The sequence below is a fragment of the Populus nigra genome, chromosome 6 (assembly GCF_951802175.1).
Source record: "Populus nigra chromosome 6, ddPopNigr1.1, whole genome shotgun sequence".
Taxonomy (NCBI): Eukaryota; Viridiplantae; Streptophyta; class Magnoliopsida; order Malpighiales; family Salicaceae; genus Populus; species Populus nigra.
This window is the reverse complement of record NC_084857.1, coordinates 6,003,812-6,024,040: the sequence shown is the minus strand read 5'-3', so window position 1 is coordinate 6,024,040 and position 20,229 is coordinate 6,003,812. Positions and strand designations below refer to the sequence as shown.

At 34.7% G+C, this 20,229-nt stretch overlaps 3 protein-coding genes across 4 annotated transcripts; all 3 read left to right on the top strand.

Annotated features, from left to right (window-relative positions):
- Positions 1–3,150: 3,150 nt before the first annotated feature.
- Positions 3,151–6,351, top strand: LOC133696759 (xylan glycosyltransferase MUCI21-like). 2 transcript variants are annotated; one of them, XR_009842742.1, is made up of 2 exons: positions 3,151–3,547; positions 4,232–4,377. XR_009842742.1 is itself a non-coding variant. In XM_062119034.1 (2 exons), exons 1-2 carry the CDS (start codon positions 3,409–3,411, stop codon positions 6,230–6,232), a joined length of 1,374 nt encoding a protein of 457 aa, XP_061975018.1. In that variant the 5' UTR covers positions 3,223–3,408; the 3' UTR covers positions 6,233–6,351. The 2 variants fall into 2 exon arrangements, 1 of the variants encoding a protein (XP_061975018.1); XM_062119034.1 differs by lacking the exon at positions 4,232–4,377 and adding an exon at positions 4,998–6,351 and having other exon boundaries at positions 3,223–3,547.
- A 1,786-nt stretch (positions 6,352–8,137) lies between these two features.
- On the top strand, positions 8,138–11,387 carry LOC133696629 (xylan glycosyltransferase MUCI21-like). The gene is made up of 2 exons (XM_062118865.1): positions 8,138–8,258; positions 10,135–11,387. Exons 1-2 carry the CDS (start codon positions 8,138–8,140, stop codon positions 11,385–11,387), a joined length of 1,374 nt encoding a protein of 457 aa, XP_061974849.1.
- A 3,781-nt stretch (positions 11,388–15,168) lies between these two features.
- LOC133696745 (chorismate mutase 3, chloroplastic-like) lies at positions 15,169–19,005 on the top strand. Its single transcript, XM_062119019.1, has 6 exons — positions 15,169–15,798; positions 16,385–16,604; positions 16,677–16,763; positions 17,860–18,003; positions 18,282–18,374; positions 18,495–19,005. Exons 1-6 carry the CDS (start codon positions 15,620–15,622, stop codon positions 18,729–18,731), a joined length of 960 nt encoding a protein of 319 aa, XP_061975003.1. The 5' UTR covers positions 15,169–15,619; the 3' UTR covers positions 18,732–19,005.
- Positions 19,006–20,229: the final 1,224 nt, after the last annotated feature.

Below are 20,229 nucleotides of genomic sequence, written 5' to 3'. Positions count from 1 at the left end.
TTTGATGGACTGGAATAACAATTTAGAAAAAAATTCAAAATGAAAAAATCAAAGAACAAAACAAACCATGCACGTTTGCCAATGTGCCTGGGTGGTCTTGCATGCTTGGCCACTGAAGAAAGAGGCATTCCCCACGTGCCATGCCTACTTTAATTTTTTTTACAATGAAGAGTTTACGCTGGAACCATTTATTTTTATGATGCTATATAATATAATATACACATTTTACTACGATCACCGATATAAAAATATTTAATTAATCCACACACTCCACAGTTTTACTTCAAACCCGAGGTACAAAAGCCACCAGCAATGCAGAACACGCAAGTAATAGAGGGGCACCCAGGCATGTTGTACAGGCTGGCAGGGAGCAATGATCGAGTTGAACGTGGTAAGGCATTTTGACGTCAGCAGAAATATTTTAAGTACAAAAACCTTGTACCTTTGGACAGTTACACGTCAACCACTATCTGGGGCCACTGTCTTGTCAATATAGATATGTGTGTGCGTCTATATATATATATATATATATATTCTTTTCTAATTGGAGAAACAAAAGGGCCATACAACTGAACTGCCAAAAATATATTGCGCAGTAGGACCCACTCAATCTACGACTCTCGGGTTTCAGAATCAGCTGCGAACGTGCCCATTTAACGTTAGGAGCGATAGCTAGTGAAAGTCGGTGTGGTCGGTCCCCTACACACCCAAGTGCTCCATCCCTTTCGCGTTTTGCAATGACTGTTGTTTTTTAAAATGTGTTTTATTTGAAAAAATATTAAAATAAAGTTTTTTATTTTAAAAAAATAAATTTTAATATAAGTATATTAAAATATCTAAAATCATAAAAAATATTAATTTAAAATAAAAATAACTAAAATTTCAAAAAAAATTTAAATACAAAAATAAATATTATCTCAGTGGTTGACAGCAAGGACTGATCCCTTATCCCACCTTGGAGTACGATACAGCTCTAAGCCTCTAACCACAGTTAAAAAAAGAAAAAGAAAAAGAAAAAGAAAAAGAAAAAATTCCTCTCGTTGCAGTAGGCGCCGTATTAGAGCACTTTCAATAAAAACCTTAATTTTAAATTGATTTAAATATACCTTCAGGAAAAAAAAAAAAAAGAAACAAGGGCTTTTGTGTAAAAGAGTCCTCACAAGTTACAATACATATCAAGCATACACTTTTTTTTTTCCTTTTAAGAGCAAGACGAAAGAGACGATGATATTCATGAGATAATAAGTTGTATTAAATTGAGGGTATTTTAGACATTTTAAATACGACAAACTTAGGCCATAAAACTAATAATATTTAGAGAGACGCCTTTGTCGCTTTCGCGCTGCATTCATTTGGAAAAAATAAGACGAAACCTCAACTTAGTTTCCTATTATCCAATTACTGTATCAACTTATTTGTTTTTATATTTTAAATTTTTTTAAAAAAAATAAAATATTTTTTTTAAAAATTAATATTTTTTTAATGTTTTTAGATAATTTTGATATACTAATTTTAAAAATAATTTTTTAAAAATAAAAAATATTATTTTGATATATTTTTAAGTAAAACACATTTTAAAAAATAACTACAATTAGATTCCAAATATATATTTTTTTTTAAATCAAATGATTCAGAGTCTCTAAAAAAAGCTGAGAAATCATAGATCGAATAACTTGGTCATAGTAAATTGGTATCATTAACATCGAACAAGGAGGGATTTTTTTAAAAAGTTTTCCAAACTACATAAAATACTTGATTGAGGTCAAAACAACACAAAAGTTAGCGTAGGCATGCTCAGGCCCACATCTTCATAAACGTAGAGTCACTGGGCAGAATTTATCTTATCAAGAAAGAGAGTCGGCCAATTAGAGGGCAATTCGAGATCTCCAAGGACCAAGCTTGATCAAAGCAACTGCTATGGGAATTGGGATATATTACAAGATTTGACCTCCATATGGAGGTTTGCTTCAAGGGTACTTTCAACTGTTTCAATGACCATGTTCAAAGGAACCAGAAAGTAGTGTTTCAATGTTCTGTTTCATTCTTTTCATTACCGTGGGAAGATAGTCCATTCTCCCTGTCATGCTCATCTCCTCTCGAAGACGACAGACAGAGATACCTTCTGCTTTTATCATACATGCATGTGTTATTACATCAAAAAATAGATATAGTGGCAGTGAACTCATGTCTGGAAGTTCTAATTCTCTGGAAAAAAATCGTCTAACATCTGTTTATGCATTCTATTAACAGATACAAAAAAATAAAACATTCACTTTGTTTTCATACAAGAAGAGGTCCGGGGTGTGGATTGGATGGGAATTAACCAATATAACCTTCCAGATGGTGATTCCAACCTGAAGCAGCCCAGATCACAACCCACCCAGATACCAGCCACACCTGATAAACATCTTACAGAATTGATTTTCTATAAAGGATCTACTTTTTCCCTTTACTCGGTGAATAATTCTCACATTGCCTTCCTATTGAGATTAAAGAAATACATATACTGCCCAGGTATATCAGGGCATGAAACTTCACAGCTTTATTAGACTTGATGACATGGATGCATGGCCAAGTCATATGATAATCATCTGCTCGGTTGCTAGGAAACAACTTTAACTGGCATAGTACTATTAATTAGTGACCTGCATTCAATCAACTATGAGATTGGCCTCCAATCTACACATCTCAAACCAGCCTTTTAATCGCGAAGACAACCAGGACTATCTTCTCTACATCTCCCTTCTAATTCTTGGTATTATCCATTTCAACCAAATAGAACAGTGATTCAACTTCTTACACCTATGTTTATTATTAGCATATGACCTCAGTCTTCTCGGATTACAGACCTCCTATATGCAAAGCCCACTAATGTCTTGCCTTAGACGAGAAGAGGATAAGTCCGATCGAGGAATTTCATGGGCATTATTTTTGCTACATATACTTGCTCATTTTGTGACGCAGCTGTCCACACTCTCCACTGTTATTAATTTGTTTTCTTTTTCCCTTATCTCGCATCTATTTGTTTCTAATTTATTCCCTTCATGAATAATTCAACTTGAGACATTGAGGGGTCGCTTTCAAGATCAATATATAAATAGATCCGTGATGCATTATACATACGCAATCAGCATTTGACATCGATGACAAACCAATAAAAAATTGATCTGGTGGGTAGTTTCCTGCATGACTTAATGGGCATACCTCGCTGTCATGTTCCTAATTTCATATTATTCGCACCCAAATTCTTTCCACGTCTTCTCATGACCTCCATTTTGATCAGACCATACAGCATGTTAATATTAAGGCAGCCTTAACAACTGATCATAGCTTCTTGACAAAGTCTCTATCTCGCTCGCATTAAACTACAATCTTCTTACCGGTAGGCTTCACCTATGCAACAAAACCATGTTGAAGAAGGGAATTTCTAAAACTACAATTGTGTTCCTCGTGTTGATGGTATTCTTCTTCACTTCCCAGATAAACCTCTCATTGCTCTCAAGATCAAATGTATCCGAGGCTTCTTCAATACCCAAGAGTAGACCAGGTATGAGTTACTCGATCCTTCAGTTAATAAGAAACACTAGTTGTTCATGACTAATTAAGTCGTGCGTGTTATGATTTTTCTTCTCAATTACAAACTCAGAAATCAAGTATCACGCTGGCCAGGTTATATACCTGCAGGTTAAATAGAGTTGACCTCCTGCAATACTTCGTGACCTAGCTAGTTTGGAACGATTTTCTTGTTTTTGATTCTTGTCTAGTTTTAATCTCATATATATGGACGTGTGTCAATGCAGTTATTTCATTTTTTGATCTTGTATAGCTTCGTATTACTTGCGAAGATTCCACATATATAGTTGTTCGTTGGTATTGCAGTCCCCCGAACAAAAACATAATTACCAGGCTGAAACAACTGCTAACGCGAATCATCTCTGATAAAGGAATAGATCAAAAACTGAATATATACCTTGTGATCCAAATGGGTTTCCAGCTGATTCAATTTCATATAGCCTCAGCTCTTAAAAAAAATCAATTCAAAATAATTAACGTGAGTAAACTCATAAAGAGTGTAATTCATCAATCATTTTCTAATAATTTAACAAGTAATTAGTGAGATCAGATGGTTGTTATAGTTGAACATAGGAGATGCAAGTACGAGCGAGTCAAATTAGAATAGCGGTACAAATTGTTGCCAATTTATAAAAAGTATATTGTATTTGTTTTACAGGACTAATTGTCAGCGAGAAACGGGAAGAAAAGCCTGCAAGTTCATCCACCCATTCAGGTAAGTGTTAGAATCAGTAAAACTTAATTGGTCTAAATTGAATTTCAAAACCAAACTTGTTTGATTTGGTTTATTCAACGCGATAAATTTGGTCTTAGTTCGCTTTAAATAATAGTTCATTTATACCAGCCTGTTTTGATTTCCGAGAAACCAAAACAACGTGAAAGAATTGGTTTTTTTTTAGAATCCATTTATTATGCTTTCCAAACATAAATAAATATACGAACTCAAATTACCGCATAATCCGAGATCCAACATGTACAGTCTATTCAGTTCGATTTGATTTTTTTTAATCTAGTTCAATTCAATGCAATCTTCCTCTTAAAAATAAATAAAAATGGTCATCTTTAAACCAAAACGATTCATTTGTTTCCCTGTTAGTATCAATATAGAAGGAGTTTGAGATTACAATTATTTTTTTTATTTTAAAATATTTTAAAGTAGTTTTAAAATATAAAATAATTATTTTAATCCAAAAAAATAAAATTTCCATGAACAGTACTTGTTATGACAGAGTTCCAAACATCTAGTTAACTTCCCTTCCATCGAGAACTTGGTTAATTCACCCACCATTCGAAATATCTAAATGGGATCAAATAGGTTTTGTAATTAATTAATATAGTGGATAGAAAGAAAATGCGAGCAAGAAATAGAATACTAATTAGTACAAATGATTGTCAACAGTCAGCATTGTGTATCTGTTTTACAGGTATTGTAATAAATAAGACACGAGAAGACAGGCCAGCACGGTCACCTCCCAATTCAATCTCAGAGGTCAAGAGACCAATCACATGCGATTGCTCTCACCATGACTATGATTTGTGGTTTATCAACGGTCCTACGCTTTTGGATCCATCCACTTCAACATTCTTCACAACGGGCCCCACTATCTCGACATCACCAGACTTCGCAGTAAAATTTCGTCCTTACCCTCGGAAGACGGATGAAAGGGCCAAGTCTAAAGTCAACGAACTAACACTCACCTCAGCTCCACCAAGATCCTCCTGTGGAATCACACATTCTAGTCCAGCCATAGTATTCAGCACGGGCGGGTACACAGGAAACTTCTACCATCAGTTCAATGATGGGCTCCTTGCTCTCTACATCACCATCAACTCTCTCTCTCTAAATCGAGATGTCATCCTAACGGTCACCAATTGGAGTGACTGGTGGGCCCAGAAATATGCTCATCTCCTGCATCGATTCACCAAGCACCCCATCATCAACATGGACAATCAGACCAGGACACATTGCTTCCCATCAGCAATCGTAGGGCTAATGACGCACGGTCCCTTGGCTGTGGATCCCACGCTAACCCAGCATAAAACACTCCTTGATTTCCATGCACTCCTAGAAAGTACATACAGTCCACGAGGTAAACATGTTTCAACGCTTAAATCGAAGGGAGCTAGGCCACAACTTGTTTTGGTGAATAGAAAAAATGGTGTTGGTCGTGAGATCCTGAATTTAAAAGAAGCTCTCAAGGCAATCGAAGAGGTGGGATTTAAAGCAATTGTGTTCGAGCCGAAACGAAATGGTGCAGTGGGTGACACATACAGGCTACTCCATGGAAGCCATGCAATGCTAGCAGTACACGGTGCTGCAATGACACATTTGTTGTTTCTCAGAGTAGGAATGGTGCTAGGTGAAATAGTGCCAATCGGAACAGATTGGCTTGCTAAGACATTTTATGAGAAGCCGGCTAGAGTTTTGGGATTAGAGTACATGAAATATAAGATTGAAGTCAATGAAAGTAGCCTGGCAGAAAAGTACGGGGCTAACGATTTGGTGCTAAAGAACCCTCAAGCTTTTGTTAACGGAGATTGGCCAAAAGCAAAGGTGTATATGAAGACCCAAAATGTGCAGCTTGACATGGTTAGGTTTCGGATATACTTAAAGGAGGTTTTTGTGAAAGCCAAAAGATTCATGGACAAGGAAGGCTAGCTATCTAGCAGCATCAACTAGCGCAGGCATGTTGATACTGATAAGTTTCTTCGTCAAATGAATGTTGATGTTGTCATTAACATTGTATATACAATTATCTATTCCACAATTCTTTAAAAGATCGATCTTCATACCTTCCCCTCTCCCCTGTTAGCTGGCGACACCAAATTTTGTCTCTAATTAACCTATATCAGTATTCAGTCCTGAATATATATAGCTTAATTAGCATTGATCACCTCTACTAATATCTGTGGGTTGGAGACAACCTCTCATGTATGATTTGTAGCTAGTTTGGTGATATACTTACCCGTTGTGATCGAGACAGTTCCTCTCTAGCCATTGAATGAACTCAATGATTGCTAAGAAAAAGCCACTTGCAGCTCGGTCCACTCAAAACAAAACTGAGAGAAGTTTCCTTTCTTGACTTGGTTAAAGAATCCCTTTCAGCATCCCCAGTTTGTCGTTTGGTAGAGCCTTCTAATAATTAAGTAAACTAAGAGAAACAAGGAAAGAACGATGTTTGTTTTGGACCGTGGACCAAAATATGTATTACGGGCCAGGCTGTCAAGGTCCATGGTCCAGTAGGCCAGTCTTAGCCCGCGATCTTCGAAGAAGAGTTGGATTTAAATACCGGACTTCACAAGCCAGTAATTCGAGGACGACGGAAATAGAATGGCGCTCTCTGTTTGTTCTTGTTAGCCCGGTGCATTTACCGCGACCACCAATCTAATGATCGCCATTAACACTCTTCTCACTCTTTCTTCAAACCATATAAAATAGCCAACAGAGCTGAAGGCCTAATAGAATCCTCAAGGCCCGGTGTTTCCCTGCCGAGGACGGTAGGTCTCTTCATTTTATTAGAGTATGACCTCCGAAACAATTCATCAGCCATCAATTTTCCTATGCTTAGAAATATAATCTTCTTTTCGTTTTTTTCCTAATCAGAGGCTATAAAACTTTGAATCAGGTAATAAAGAAAACCATTCTCATTATATAGTAATAGAGCAAATTAAAGTTGTTAATATTTGAAATTACTGAAAGAAGAAAGTCATCAAATACACAATTGTTTGAGTGTTTACTAGCTATGTTTTTTCCATTTTACACAATTTTTTCCCCATTTCAAACCCATTTATTAAGCCACTAATTTTAGGTGGAGTACCAGATAAGAATGAAGAGGACCTTCAAACCCACAACCGTGGCACGCTCCTATGCTTGGTTGGAGCCAATTCATCTGTGACATTGCATGTACTCATGTTTACGCTGTTCCTGTGTTCCAACATTAAATTTGTTCCCTTCTTCAGATATAAGACAGGCGAGGTGCGATTTTCAAGTGAAACACATTACTCGGTAGGTGAATTTAGTGCACAATCTCATCCTTATGATTGACTGTCCTATTCTGTCAAATCCCACCCTAATATCTTCCTTTCATGCATGGATTCGAGTTATTCTCCATCTTGGACAGACCACCAATCCTATTATCAGCCTTCAGAACTGACCACCTCCTTTCATCAACAAGATTCTTCCTCCAGTCACTACAGTAGACTGTTTCAATCAAGAAATCCAAAGGGTTGCGTTAGCAGCAAAATCTCAAGCCAGGTACTTATTAGTCTGTCTGATCTCATCTCCATTACTTGTATATGCTTAGACCACATAGCAGTTGAAAGAGGAGTGGTTTAGAAAATGGTCCAGGCAGCATGCAAGAAATGAAGCATTTTCAAAATTCTCCCCTTATAATATTAACTCCCGATCCATATTTTTTTTCTTTTCCCCTCGAGACAGGAAATGGCGAGAGGGCAGATTTTGATTTCTTAAGGCTAAACATGTTGTCCTGAGCACAAGCTTGTTGCCAAGAAGCTCCTTGCACTCATAAACATATTAATATTCCGTGGAGCCTCACTGCAGATCATGGATAAAAGAAATTCAAAGATTGCAGCAGTACTGTGCCTCGCATTCTTCTTGTACTTCTTTATATTACATACCATTCACTCAAGATCAAATGTGCCTTATTTGTCCAAGGATATTCCAGGTATGCATCGAGTACAACTTAGAAGATTTTTAATAGTTGTTATGTTTCTGTGGTTAAGAAGGTTTACTCTCATCCTGGATTTTTAATTTGAAATCTTGAGACTGTTACTAGAATAATTTTTAAATCTCTCTGAATGTATCAAACTGATGTACAAAGTAAACTCTTAAGATCATAAAAACAGGTGATCTGGATTGCTGCATAAGTTGGAGATATCCTTCATTTTAAAAAAAATACAAATAATTAAGTTATGTCATAATTGTTTGATAATAAGCTTGCCTCAAACCGTAGCTATTAAATTTGACCCGACTTGGCAAGTTGACTGAAAATTCATGATTTAGAGTTTAACTTGAACCGAGTTTTAATTTAAACTAAAAAAAATATTAACATAGCTAAACCTAATTGATTTGGTAAGTGAAATCATAAAATTATTGACCTGGTCAAATCTAGTCCAAATCTGACCAGGTCAACAACAAAAAATTTTAAAAAATAAAATAATATTGTTTTAGTAAAAAATAATTGACCCATGTTAACCTGATTACCTGTAGGCTAAATCTAGTCTAAACTCAGCCATATTAATATCAAAAAGTTCTAAAACATAAAATAATATTGTTTTGATAAAAAATAATTAACTTATAGAGGCTTGTTGATCTATAAATTAACCCACCAATCTAGTGATCAGAGTTAATTTTTACATTAGATTACATTAAACATAAAGATGACATAAACTTTAACTAGAAAATCCACAACTTTAATTTGTTTTCATACATTGCAAATTTTTTATTTTAATCAATGAATAATATTATTCAATTATTAAATTTTGTATTAAAAAGAATATTGCATGCGTGGACACCAATTTCCTAAATGTATATAGAAAGTTCATCACAATACATGGAAATCAAATTATTTTCATAACATAATAGAGATCAACGCATCTTTGAAATGAAAGCTTTTTTCCACTTCAAGAAACTATCGAGACAAATTTTATCAGGCGAATAATTTTTTTTATTATTTATGAATAATTTTAGAAAGCTTTTTGACACGTATAAAAACAACATAAAAAGGTTAGGTGATTGTGCTTGCTTACACAGCTAGGCCTGCATGCTTGGTCTTAAAAGGAAAAAAGCCAAGGCATGCGTGGATGTTTTTTTTCCAACCCAAGTTAACAACACATTGTCTGTTTTGAATTTTTTTATAAATATATATAGATGACATGTTTACCATCTACGTGGAAAAACAACACGTCACCCACTATGTTAAATTTCAATAACTTTTAGTTGTTGAAAAACTCCATTTATAACTCTAAAACATACTTAAATTAATTTTAATATTCAAAATCAAACTAAATCCAAATAAACTTTATAAATTTTGGTTTGTTTGTTTCTTTGGACATGATTAAGAGTCTAAGCCACCTTCACTGAACTTTCATATTCAAGATGAATTCATTAGCACCTAGTTTGATCCTTTTTTTTTTTATCGTTGGAATGTTGTTAATTGAATTTTTTCTTTCTCGTCTCTCTCGACACACATGGATTGAATACAAGAAAAATAAAGTTTTAGGATTAAAATGTCAAAATTAAAAATTACAAGGACCAAAGATGTAAAAAAAAGAAATTCAAAAACTAAACCGAACATTCTACATCTGATGAATGCAGTACCAATCCACAATGCTGTTGTAAGATAATAACAAGATGGTAAAACCTCTAGTTATTTTAATAAATCCTGTAATACTTGTACAGTCAACCATCTCAATAAATAATTTTATAAATAGTATTAGATAAATTCTTAATTTTCATGTTGTTTAATTTGGGCAAACTAGTGCAGGTCAATCCACGCATTGTTTGGGAAATCCCTGTAATTTCTTGAGTTGTGCTTGCAGGAATTGAAGTCTTCAACCGGAATAATGTTTTCCGGAAAGACCCAACACCTCCGTCTCCGCCACCACCGCTTCCTCGACCTCAACAAATCAACTGCGACCGATCTCACCGATTCTACGATCTTTGCACAATCAACGGCCCAACTGTTTTGGACCCTGTAAACTCCACACTCTACCTTTCGGCCCCCACAAACTCAACAACCGTGGAGAAGATTAGGCCTTACCCACGGAAGTGGGAAAAGCCGATAATGGCAGGAATACAAGAGTTCACTCTAATTTCAAACTCAAAAAGCCCATTATGTCAAGCACAGCACAACCTTCCGGCAATCGTATTCAGTGCGGAGGGTTACACTGGAAACTTCTTTCATGATTTCAACGATGGGTTCATCCCCCTCTTCATCACTGTTAATTCGGTTTTCCCCGACAACCAAGATTTCATCCTCGTGATATCACAAGCTCAGAATTGGTGGATTAGCAAGTATGGAGATTTGCTACACACTTATAGCAAGCACCCTATTATAATTCCTGAAAGCGAGACCTCCACCCATTGTTTCCCTTCTGCCACTTTAGGCCTCATATCACATGGATCTATGACCATAGACCCTAAATTAATGCCAAATTCACAAGCGTTAACCCATTTTCGTGCCTTCTTAGATAAAGCCTATAAACACGGCCAAAATCACCCCTGGAAGTCCAATCCACCAAAACCGAGGGCACGACTGGTGCTGGCGACTCGAAACGGAGGTGTGGGGCGTGTGATTTCAAACCAAAACGAAGTAAAACATTTAGCTGAAGAAATTGGTTTTGATGTGATTATCTTTGAGCCTATACCTCAAACCCCATTGCAACAAGCTTATGCACTGATAAACTCAAGTCATGCAATGGTTGGGGTACACGGTGCCGGACTTACGCATTCATTGTTTCTTCGGCCGGGCGTGGTATTCATGCAAGTGGTGCCGATAGGAGCTGATTGGCTGGCAGAGGTGTGCTTCGCAAATTCAGCCAGGGCTATGGGATTAGAGTACTTGGAGTACCGGATTGGAGCGGAGGAGAGTAGTTTGATAGACAAGTACGGTAAGAATAGCTTACTGATAAAGGACCCGGCAACTTTCCGAGGTCAAAATTGGTCGAGTGCAATAATGGACATATATTTGAAGGAACAAAATGTAAAAATAGATTTGATTCGGTTTAGGGAATATCTGAAGGAAGCATATAAGAAGGCCACAGAGTTCATGGAAAAAAAGGGGGCTCGCTAGTAACCAATCCATATTCTGGATATGTATGCTGTGCACCGAGGCTTCTAGAATAAAAGCTTTGAGATATATATATATATATATATATATATATATATATATATATATTAATTTATGACCTTCTTAATTATGAGCTTTCAGAATGACTTTATATATACACACACAAATTTGCATTCCTTTAGGAATTTTTTATTTGGCTCCACAGAACAATTAAAGTGCTTATTATATGCAAGAAAACATGTATGATTTATTATTATCACTGCTATTTTATCCATGGAGGAACTGATAAGTTTTGGGCTACAGTACAAGGACGGTTCATCGTTTCCTAATCCCAGTTCAATTAATCTGCAAGTGGAAATTAATTTCCAGTCTCAATCCCTTTAGGAACTAAGACATGTATGATGAAAATGTTACGGCGTCTAAGCTCTTTTTGTATTTTGTTTACATTCAAGAAAAAAAACATTATGCCGAAGAGCAAGATGGAGACAGCGGGGATCAAGACAAATCCAAATGCTCAAGGAATAACAAGTATCAGCCAGGACTTCAATCCAAAACTAATGTAAATTTCTAAAATTAGACCAGATAATAAATTGATTTGGTCATGTTTATATTTAATTAACTTAATCAAAACTCGATTCACTTCGGGTTAAGATCTTTTGAATTTCAAAAAAAAAAAAAACAGATTTTGATATCAGATTTTAACATTGTTTTTTATATATGTGAATTTAACTTTTAAAGAGGGGTAAAGCGGTAAAATTGGATACACCATTTCTTTGATATTTTGGTAAGAGACGACATTTTAACTAGAGACATGTAGGACATCTGAATAAGAAAAGCAATCTTTTTGTAGGATGGAGAGAATATTATTATTATTATTATTATTATTAAGTGTTATTTTAAAAGGCATGAGTTTTTCATTATGTAAAATTTCATTATTGATTCTTTCACGTATTATTATGAATCACTTGTGCAAAATTAATTTTGATTTTGTATGAAAAAGTAAAATTGAAAAAAAAAATTAAAATAACAAAGGCGTCAAACATGGATGCCATGCCATAAGTTTTGCAAAAAATACACTTAGATCATTTAACTTTAAAAATCACTCAAATTATACAATTTCAGTACCTCAATATTTTTCAAGTTCAATTTTGATGTAAAAGTTTATTTTTTATTATTTTTTAGTCCATGATTAAGAGAGGAAAGAGAAAGGTCATCGAATTCCAGCGATAAAAAGAGAAAAGTATTGTGGACACCGATTTGGGCCACCAAAACATACTATATTTGTGTCAAATGATTCCATTTGATAAGAAGAGTTAATATTAGATGTTTTTGTACCTTTAAAGTTCGTGAGAAAAACAAATATTAGCTTAGGCTAATTTTGGTTTTTTTGAGATTATTAATAGGTTTATCACGATTTCTACGGTGTTTTGGATTAAAAAATGAGTTGAAAACAAGTTTTTAGATAAAAAAATTTGAGCTTTGATTTTCCAACCATTACATTGGCTGAAATTTAGGCAAATCAGACGATATGCCTTCTAATTTTTTTATCAAAAAGTTTTGGGATGGACAACATGTCATCCACCCTATTTATAAAAAAATAAGAGCCATGTCACTCATGCCTTAAAAAACAAATTTTAAAAAATATTATTTTTATATATTTTTAATTAAAAAATATTTTTACAAAAATAAACTACACCAAATTACCAAACACATGCTAACCTAACATCTTCCTGCACCTTGAAGAAAAAAAAGAGCCTCATGGTTATGTTAGGTTAAAAAAAAATCTAAATAGTGTATAAATAGACAAACAAAACCTACAATCTATTTGTGATGTCGTGTCATTTCCGTATTAGTTAAATCCTTTGAGTAAAATTTAATTGTCAATAAATTCTAATTTACTGGAATACGATATCAATCCCTGTGGATTGAACTCTCTCCAAATTAGTGATAATATGATGTTATATTCTTTAAATTAAGTGAAGGGTTAAGATTTTATTATATGATTTTCTCTTGTAAAATTAATTTTAGTTTTGTATTTCAAATCTAACCAAATGCTTTCCTTTTATATATTTCCAAAATTAGTGCAGCGGTAAGCATTGGTCGTTATTGAATGTCGTTTATGCATGAATTAAAAGTATTTTTTTAATCTCAAATTAAGATTTAAAGATCAATTCCAAATTAATTTGGTGCATTTAAGAAATACTATCTCAAAATTCAAATATAAAAAGTTAAAGAAGCAAGTAAATCTCCTTTCAAGATAAAAAATAATAATCTAAACAACTATTAATGAGTTCTAATCTAAAAAACAAAAATAGAACTTAAAATCATAATTTTTTATTCAATTGTTAAATCATACTTAAATTTTTAAAGGATTTTTTACAAGTTATTTTTTCACTGTAAAATCTTTAAATTTTAAAAATCTCGTATAAAAACCTTGTTTTTTGTAATTTTATAAATTTTTTTTATACACAGATTAACTGGTTAGTTTTGAATTTAAATAAATGTTGCAGCGGTAAATCATAACATTAATTAAAATTTTATTGCAGTTTCCAACCACAACATATAATAGATGTCGTTTATATAAAAATTAAAACTATTTTTTTAATCTTGAATTAAGATTTGAAGATAAATTATAAATTAATTTGGTGCATTTAAGAAATACTATCTCAAAATTCAAATATAAAAAGTTAAAGAAGCAAGTAAATCTCCTTTTAAGATAAATAATAAAAATCTAAACTACGATTAATGAGTTCTAATCTATCAACAAAAGCAAAACTTTTGCACGTTCATCCCACTGATAATAATAAAAGTACAAATCTTGGAGGTTTAGCCCATCAATAACTGGGTTGGTTCCAATTACATGATCACCAAAGGTTACTGCCATGAATAATTAAATCCTCGGCTGCATATATACATAGATAGTGAAAACAAAAATAATGTAGAGAAACATTCTTTTATTCTTGAATCTCATAAATAAGACATTATATTTTGTTGAACTAATTAAACTGTGAATTCAATATGTGAAAACACAACTACGTACATGACAATCACATTTTTCTTCTGAAGAAAAGATTGCGAGTTCAACAATTTCTTACATCACAAAAACTTGTAGAAGAATTTATTACGAATTGGAAAAATAAATAAATTAAGATATGCATTTGCTCCCATTTTAGCTCCCAATCTGAAATATCTCCAAACCCCCCTTTTCATTTAGTGATATCAAACCAAATATGAACTGGGTTTCGAAGAATTTTTTTTTGTGTGTGAATCATCACCAAATAACCCTCTAATTTCTCCGATCGAACTTTTGAGCAACCAGGTCCCTCTTTCTTCAAGTCTCCTCCTTTTCATCTTTCACGTAAGCTTCGATCATAAATGAATCATACGAATTTGAGTTGATAGGGCCCTCATTTTTCTTTTCTTTACAAGAAAAAAAAAGAAAAAAGAGATTCGAAATGGAAAGAAAAAGGAAGTCCAGGCCTTTATGGACACCTGACACGTTAATCCATTTACGCGACCTTTCCGTTGGACTAAAGTGATCCAGATAAACTATTATTTTCTCCATTAGTTAGCGAGTCAACCAGCAACGAAAAGCACACATTAGTGTTAAACAACTACAAATAATTAAAAAAAAAGAAAAGAAGAAGAAGCAATTCGAGGGTGATCAAGGTTTGTGCACTTGCTTTGAGTGTAAACCAGAAGCATGTTCATCCACGGTTATTTTTTGCAATTGTATATTTCATTGCTAATAATATATATTTGATACAGCTCAAAATCCATTTTCATATGATTTTTCGTTCATATGCATTAAAAGGAACTTTGCCATTCAATTAAAAATATCCAGAGAATTTCGAGTATCTTCTGCTTCAAAACAACGAAATTGTGCCTAGCAAAAAGCTGCCAGGAGCCATCTCTTCAGGTTCACGGGGGTGTGTTTTTATTGAAACAGAATGCACTAAAAGGCCACAAAATTACGCGTTTTTATGTGTTAAAACCTCCTGTTTACATTTTCAAGATGCCTTTTCATTTCCCTTTCCCTGCGAAGCTTCCTTTTGTGTAACGCAAACAACTTGTTTCTCTTTTGCTTTTCGCAATTACATTTCTCCCTTTCTTGTCTGTTTTTTCGGTATTTATTTGTTGTCTATTCTCCTTTAAGATGAGAAACTCTTGAACATTGAGTTAGCACTCTCAAACTTCTTGCTAATCGTTAATTGCTCTCTCCTCATTAGTCATCAATGGAGTGCAAGCTACTAAACGTTGCTTTTGCTTCTATTTCAAGCCTCAAGACCCCAAGTTCTCTACCACCTCATTCGTATCTCGCCCATCATCAACCGAACACCCTCAAATTTCTCCAGTCAAAATCTGGAGCTAATGGGCATCATCCTCTTCATGCCTCTTCATCTTTTCGCACAAGGTAACCAGCAAAATAAAAATGCTTCATGTATACATATTTAACGTTGTAGATTACTTGTTATGGATGCTGGTAATACAATGCCCATCTGTTTTTACAGCAGTAAAAAATGATGCCTGTTCAAAGTCAAAGAGCATTGTTTCACATTGCTTTTACTTTTAAGTTAACTACTTCGAGAAGGATCTTCTAGAGGTTACAATCTATTCATGACTTTAGCTTCAAAGAGTCATGAGCGTCTCAAGAAAAAGCTTTGTCGTGCCTTAAAAAATCTGTTTGCGGACTGCTTGAGCATATCCTTATTGTGGACAACGGACATTGTAGCAAAGCAATGATATGTGATAGCCTAACATGTGTAGAGATGCATGGGACCGCTGATACTCATTGGGATAGTCTTTGTGATTATGCTAGTTTGCTATTTCTTGACTTCCTTGGATGCTCAAGTATTGTGGGATTTTACTAAATAATTGATTAGTTGCAGAAAAATCACATAAAATTGAGTTCAACATGATTAATTTGTTAGAAAACCAAGAGCGCTCCAGTTCTTGCATATTTGATTTTAAACTGTTGTCACTATTTCCTTGCCATGTAGATATGCTAAAGAAAGGGTGGGCAGCAGCCAGACCTTGACTCTGGATGCGATAAGGAAGTCTTTAATTTTGCAAGAAGACAGTATAATTTTCAACCTTTTGCTCAGAGCGCAGTATGCTTACAATGCAAACACTTATAACGATGGTGCTCTATGTATCGGAAGTTTCCATGGGTCTTTGGTCAAGTTCATTGTAAAAGAAACCGAAAGGCTCCATGCTCAGGTATATTTATAAGAGAAAATACTATAACAATCATGAATCCTCAGATTTTATATGTCTCTCCTTTTACATTAGGCGGGGCGGTATAGAAGTCCAGATGAGCACCCGTTCTTCCCAGAAAATTTACCTCACTCAATGCTGCTTCCGTCGCAGTATCCAAAGGTGAGAAATATTCTGTTGCTTAAATTATTTGCACTGATCCTTGTTGTGAGGTTGTAACCTTAGTTATAAGACGTGTCCTAGCGGGCTAACTAGTGACTTGTCAATTTGAAGCCTGGTCGGGGCTAGTTCCGTGAAAAAAACCTGTTTTTACCAAAATAACATTGTTCCCAGCTCTTTTTCAGAAAAAAAAAAATAGTTAAAGGTTTGTCAATCCCCGACCCGCGATCCAAATCTCAGGCCAGGTTGACCTCCGGGTTAGGTCTTATAAGCCTAAGTTATGCTGATGTTGAAGTTTTACAACTTCAGAGTTAATAGATTTATGTGCTTATACTTACTAATGACCTGTGAGATTGAATAACCTTTTATTTAGTCTGTTGTGATAAATTTTACCATCTGTCTGCTAATTTATTGAACAACTCAACATAGCCTTAGAACCAATATCTTTAGCTATATTTGTCATCATTGGCACTTTGGGATTCAAATTTGTAGGATGAAAGTTGGTTGTTTGGCAAAAATTCCCTCAATTTGGCCCCCAGCTGATTTCACCATCATTTCCAAGTGGAATTAGGATCAGTTGTAAAACTTACAAGTTGAAACCCATTAGGCATTTCAAAAGAAATGAGAAGTACAGATTAATTTGGCTGCCAAAGGTAAAATTTTGCTCTGAAACTGTTTTCTGCATGGTATTGAAATTATCCAATTATTAATTTAGTGTTGTAATACTATATGCACTTTCTAAACAGGTTACCTTACACGGTAATGTATTATAATGCTTCATCTTGAACCTAAGATTATGCAGCTGATATGAGAATTGTAGCTTCAAAATTCTGATATGACTGATTGACATTCACCGTTTTAAATTTAATGTTGATGCTTTATGCGTAAACCTGGATTATCCCTGGGATAGGCTTGATCGGCACATTTTATCCTTTCCTCATAACTTTCTTTAATAGAATCTACTGTATCTCAAGTGACAATTGCCTGTGGCTTCTAGTTTTGTCTAGTTGAATTCAGTGAGTTGCAGTTTCTTTCTAAAATAAGATGCTGAGTTACTTCTATGTCGACTGATTTGGGATGCCTACTGATGTGACATTAGGTTTTGCATCCTTGTGCTGACTCAATTAATATCAACAAAAAGGTATGGAATATGTATTTTACGGATCTTCTTCCAAAATTGGCCAAAGCTGGAGATGATGACAATTGTGGATCTGCTGCTGTTTGCGACACAGTTTGCTTGCAGGTGTGCTATTGGGACTGATACTTTTACTTCATTACAGATAGCTCCTAATTGAGGTACTATGATACTATTCAATGGTGTTAAGATGCTATTCATTGGATCTCTGTAAATGATCCCCTTCACTGCCACGAGTGTACCAAGCAGACCCTTACGAATGCTATGTGCCATGTGGATTTATACTCAACTATTTGCTAGTAGATAACAACCGGGTGGTTTCTGCAAGAAAGTATAGGTGTGAAATCTCATATTTGTTTCTACTCTATATTGGACTCTTGATGCAGGCTCTGTCACGGAGAATTCACTATGGAAAATTTGTGGCCGAGGCTAAATTTCAGGAATCCACTGCTGAATACGAGGCTGCTATCAAAGTGCAGGTAAAGCTGCGTATATACTTGTGTCCTGATTTATTCCTCTGGATGCACCCTGTGATTCATCGATATAAAGATGAACTTCTCACATTATCATCCTGTCCTTATGCGTTGTGGTTATTGTAGGATTGGGCTAGACTCATGGAGTTGTTGACGTATGAAACTGTGGAAGCAGCTGTTAAGAAGAGAGTAGAAATGAAAACAAGAAAATATGGCCAAGAGGGAAGAATCACCCAGCAGGAAGACGCAGCCGATCCCATATATAAAGTAGAGCCACATTTAGTTGCCCAACTTTACGAGGATTGGATTATGCCTCTGACAAAAGAAGTTGAGGTTGAATACTTGTTGAGAAGGCTTGACTAATCCGAGGCCATGCGTGTTTGTTGTTTCACGATATTGATATTTCTAGCATGTCCTCTTAATGTCAAGGTGCAACATATATAGAAGTTCTGGTGATGAAATAACTAATTGAAGTTCAAACAAGAATGGTTGTCCAGTATGACTATACAAAGTTTACTATAACACGATATTCCAGTAATGTTATGAATGGTTATGGAATCTGTAAAGGCCACCAAACTCTTTCATGACACCTCTTGTGAATTTTTTTTAACATAATATAAAAAAGTAGTATTGATTATTTGTTTCTCTTCACTTTGAATTTTGGCGATGGTTTCCTTTTTCCTTTTCCTTCTGTTATTTTGGAGATGAAAATGCTTTCTAAACACACTCATTCCTTCAGCATATTAGGCTTCTTGTAAACACTCAGAAAGTTAATATACAAACAGCAAAAACTGGTTAAGGCAGCTTGGCTGGTTTATAAAGTTGAACATTTTATTACTACTTAACCTATCATGTGCATTTTTAAAGACTAGGTTTCAGCAAGGCTATGCCAACCAGGCAATATATTTTATTCTTTGTCATCTTTTTCTTAAGTAATTAAAATCTTTACTGATGTGTTCTGTACACATTTAATTGTACAAATGATGCTGATGTATGAACTGGGCAAGATTTGTGGCATGTTGTGCATGGATATTTTGTATATTTGTGTTTGGTTTAGTTCTGTATGTGTTAAGATGCCTATTCCTTATAAACCTTTGTGATATTTTGTTCAAATAACGTGGCTTTTTGTGCTTTCTGTGACTCTTTGTTTCCTCTTCAAGACTCTGTTCTCTGCACTTCTCAATGCATGTTAGTTTCTTTGATTCATGGGCTTTGTCTGGGGGTAATCTAATTAGGGTGCTTCTTGGTTTCTTTGAAGTTTGCAATGTGTATCTTGTTGATTTCTGTGTATGTATGAGCGAGTCTCGTATTTTTCTTTTTCTCTTTGTTTTTTTCTTTTACATTTTCTGTAATTTGCTTAGGGTTTGCACGATTTGATGTTTTTAGGTAGCGGTCTCAGATCGTAGTTCATTATCGCAGCAACCTTTTAGAAGCAGAAACAGAAGCATACAACATCCACCATACCCTTTCTTTCTGAAAGGGAAGTTAAATAGCATTCAAGTCCACATTTCATTCTTGGCATTCGGAGCTAAGACACGTCTATAATAATGATGCCTTTGGTGAGCCACAACATACCATTTCTGATCATGGTTCATAATTGTGCTAAACAACATGACATCCTTTATTTTGTTTGCTTTTAAAGTTCCGAATAATGTCCCATGGTTTGGTCATGAATCATAACATATATAAATTTTGCAGTTTCTCAATCATGAAATATTATCAAATCTGAGCATTCAAACTTTTACTTTACAGGAGATTCCAGTCATGTTCCGAGCAGTAATCAAATCTGTATACCAGCGCCATCAAACTCTCTGTTTGTGGTAGCATCAATTTGAATTTTAAACCTTATGAACCAGATATG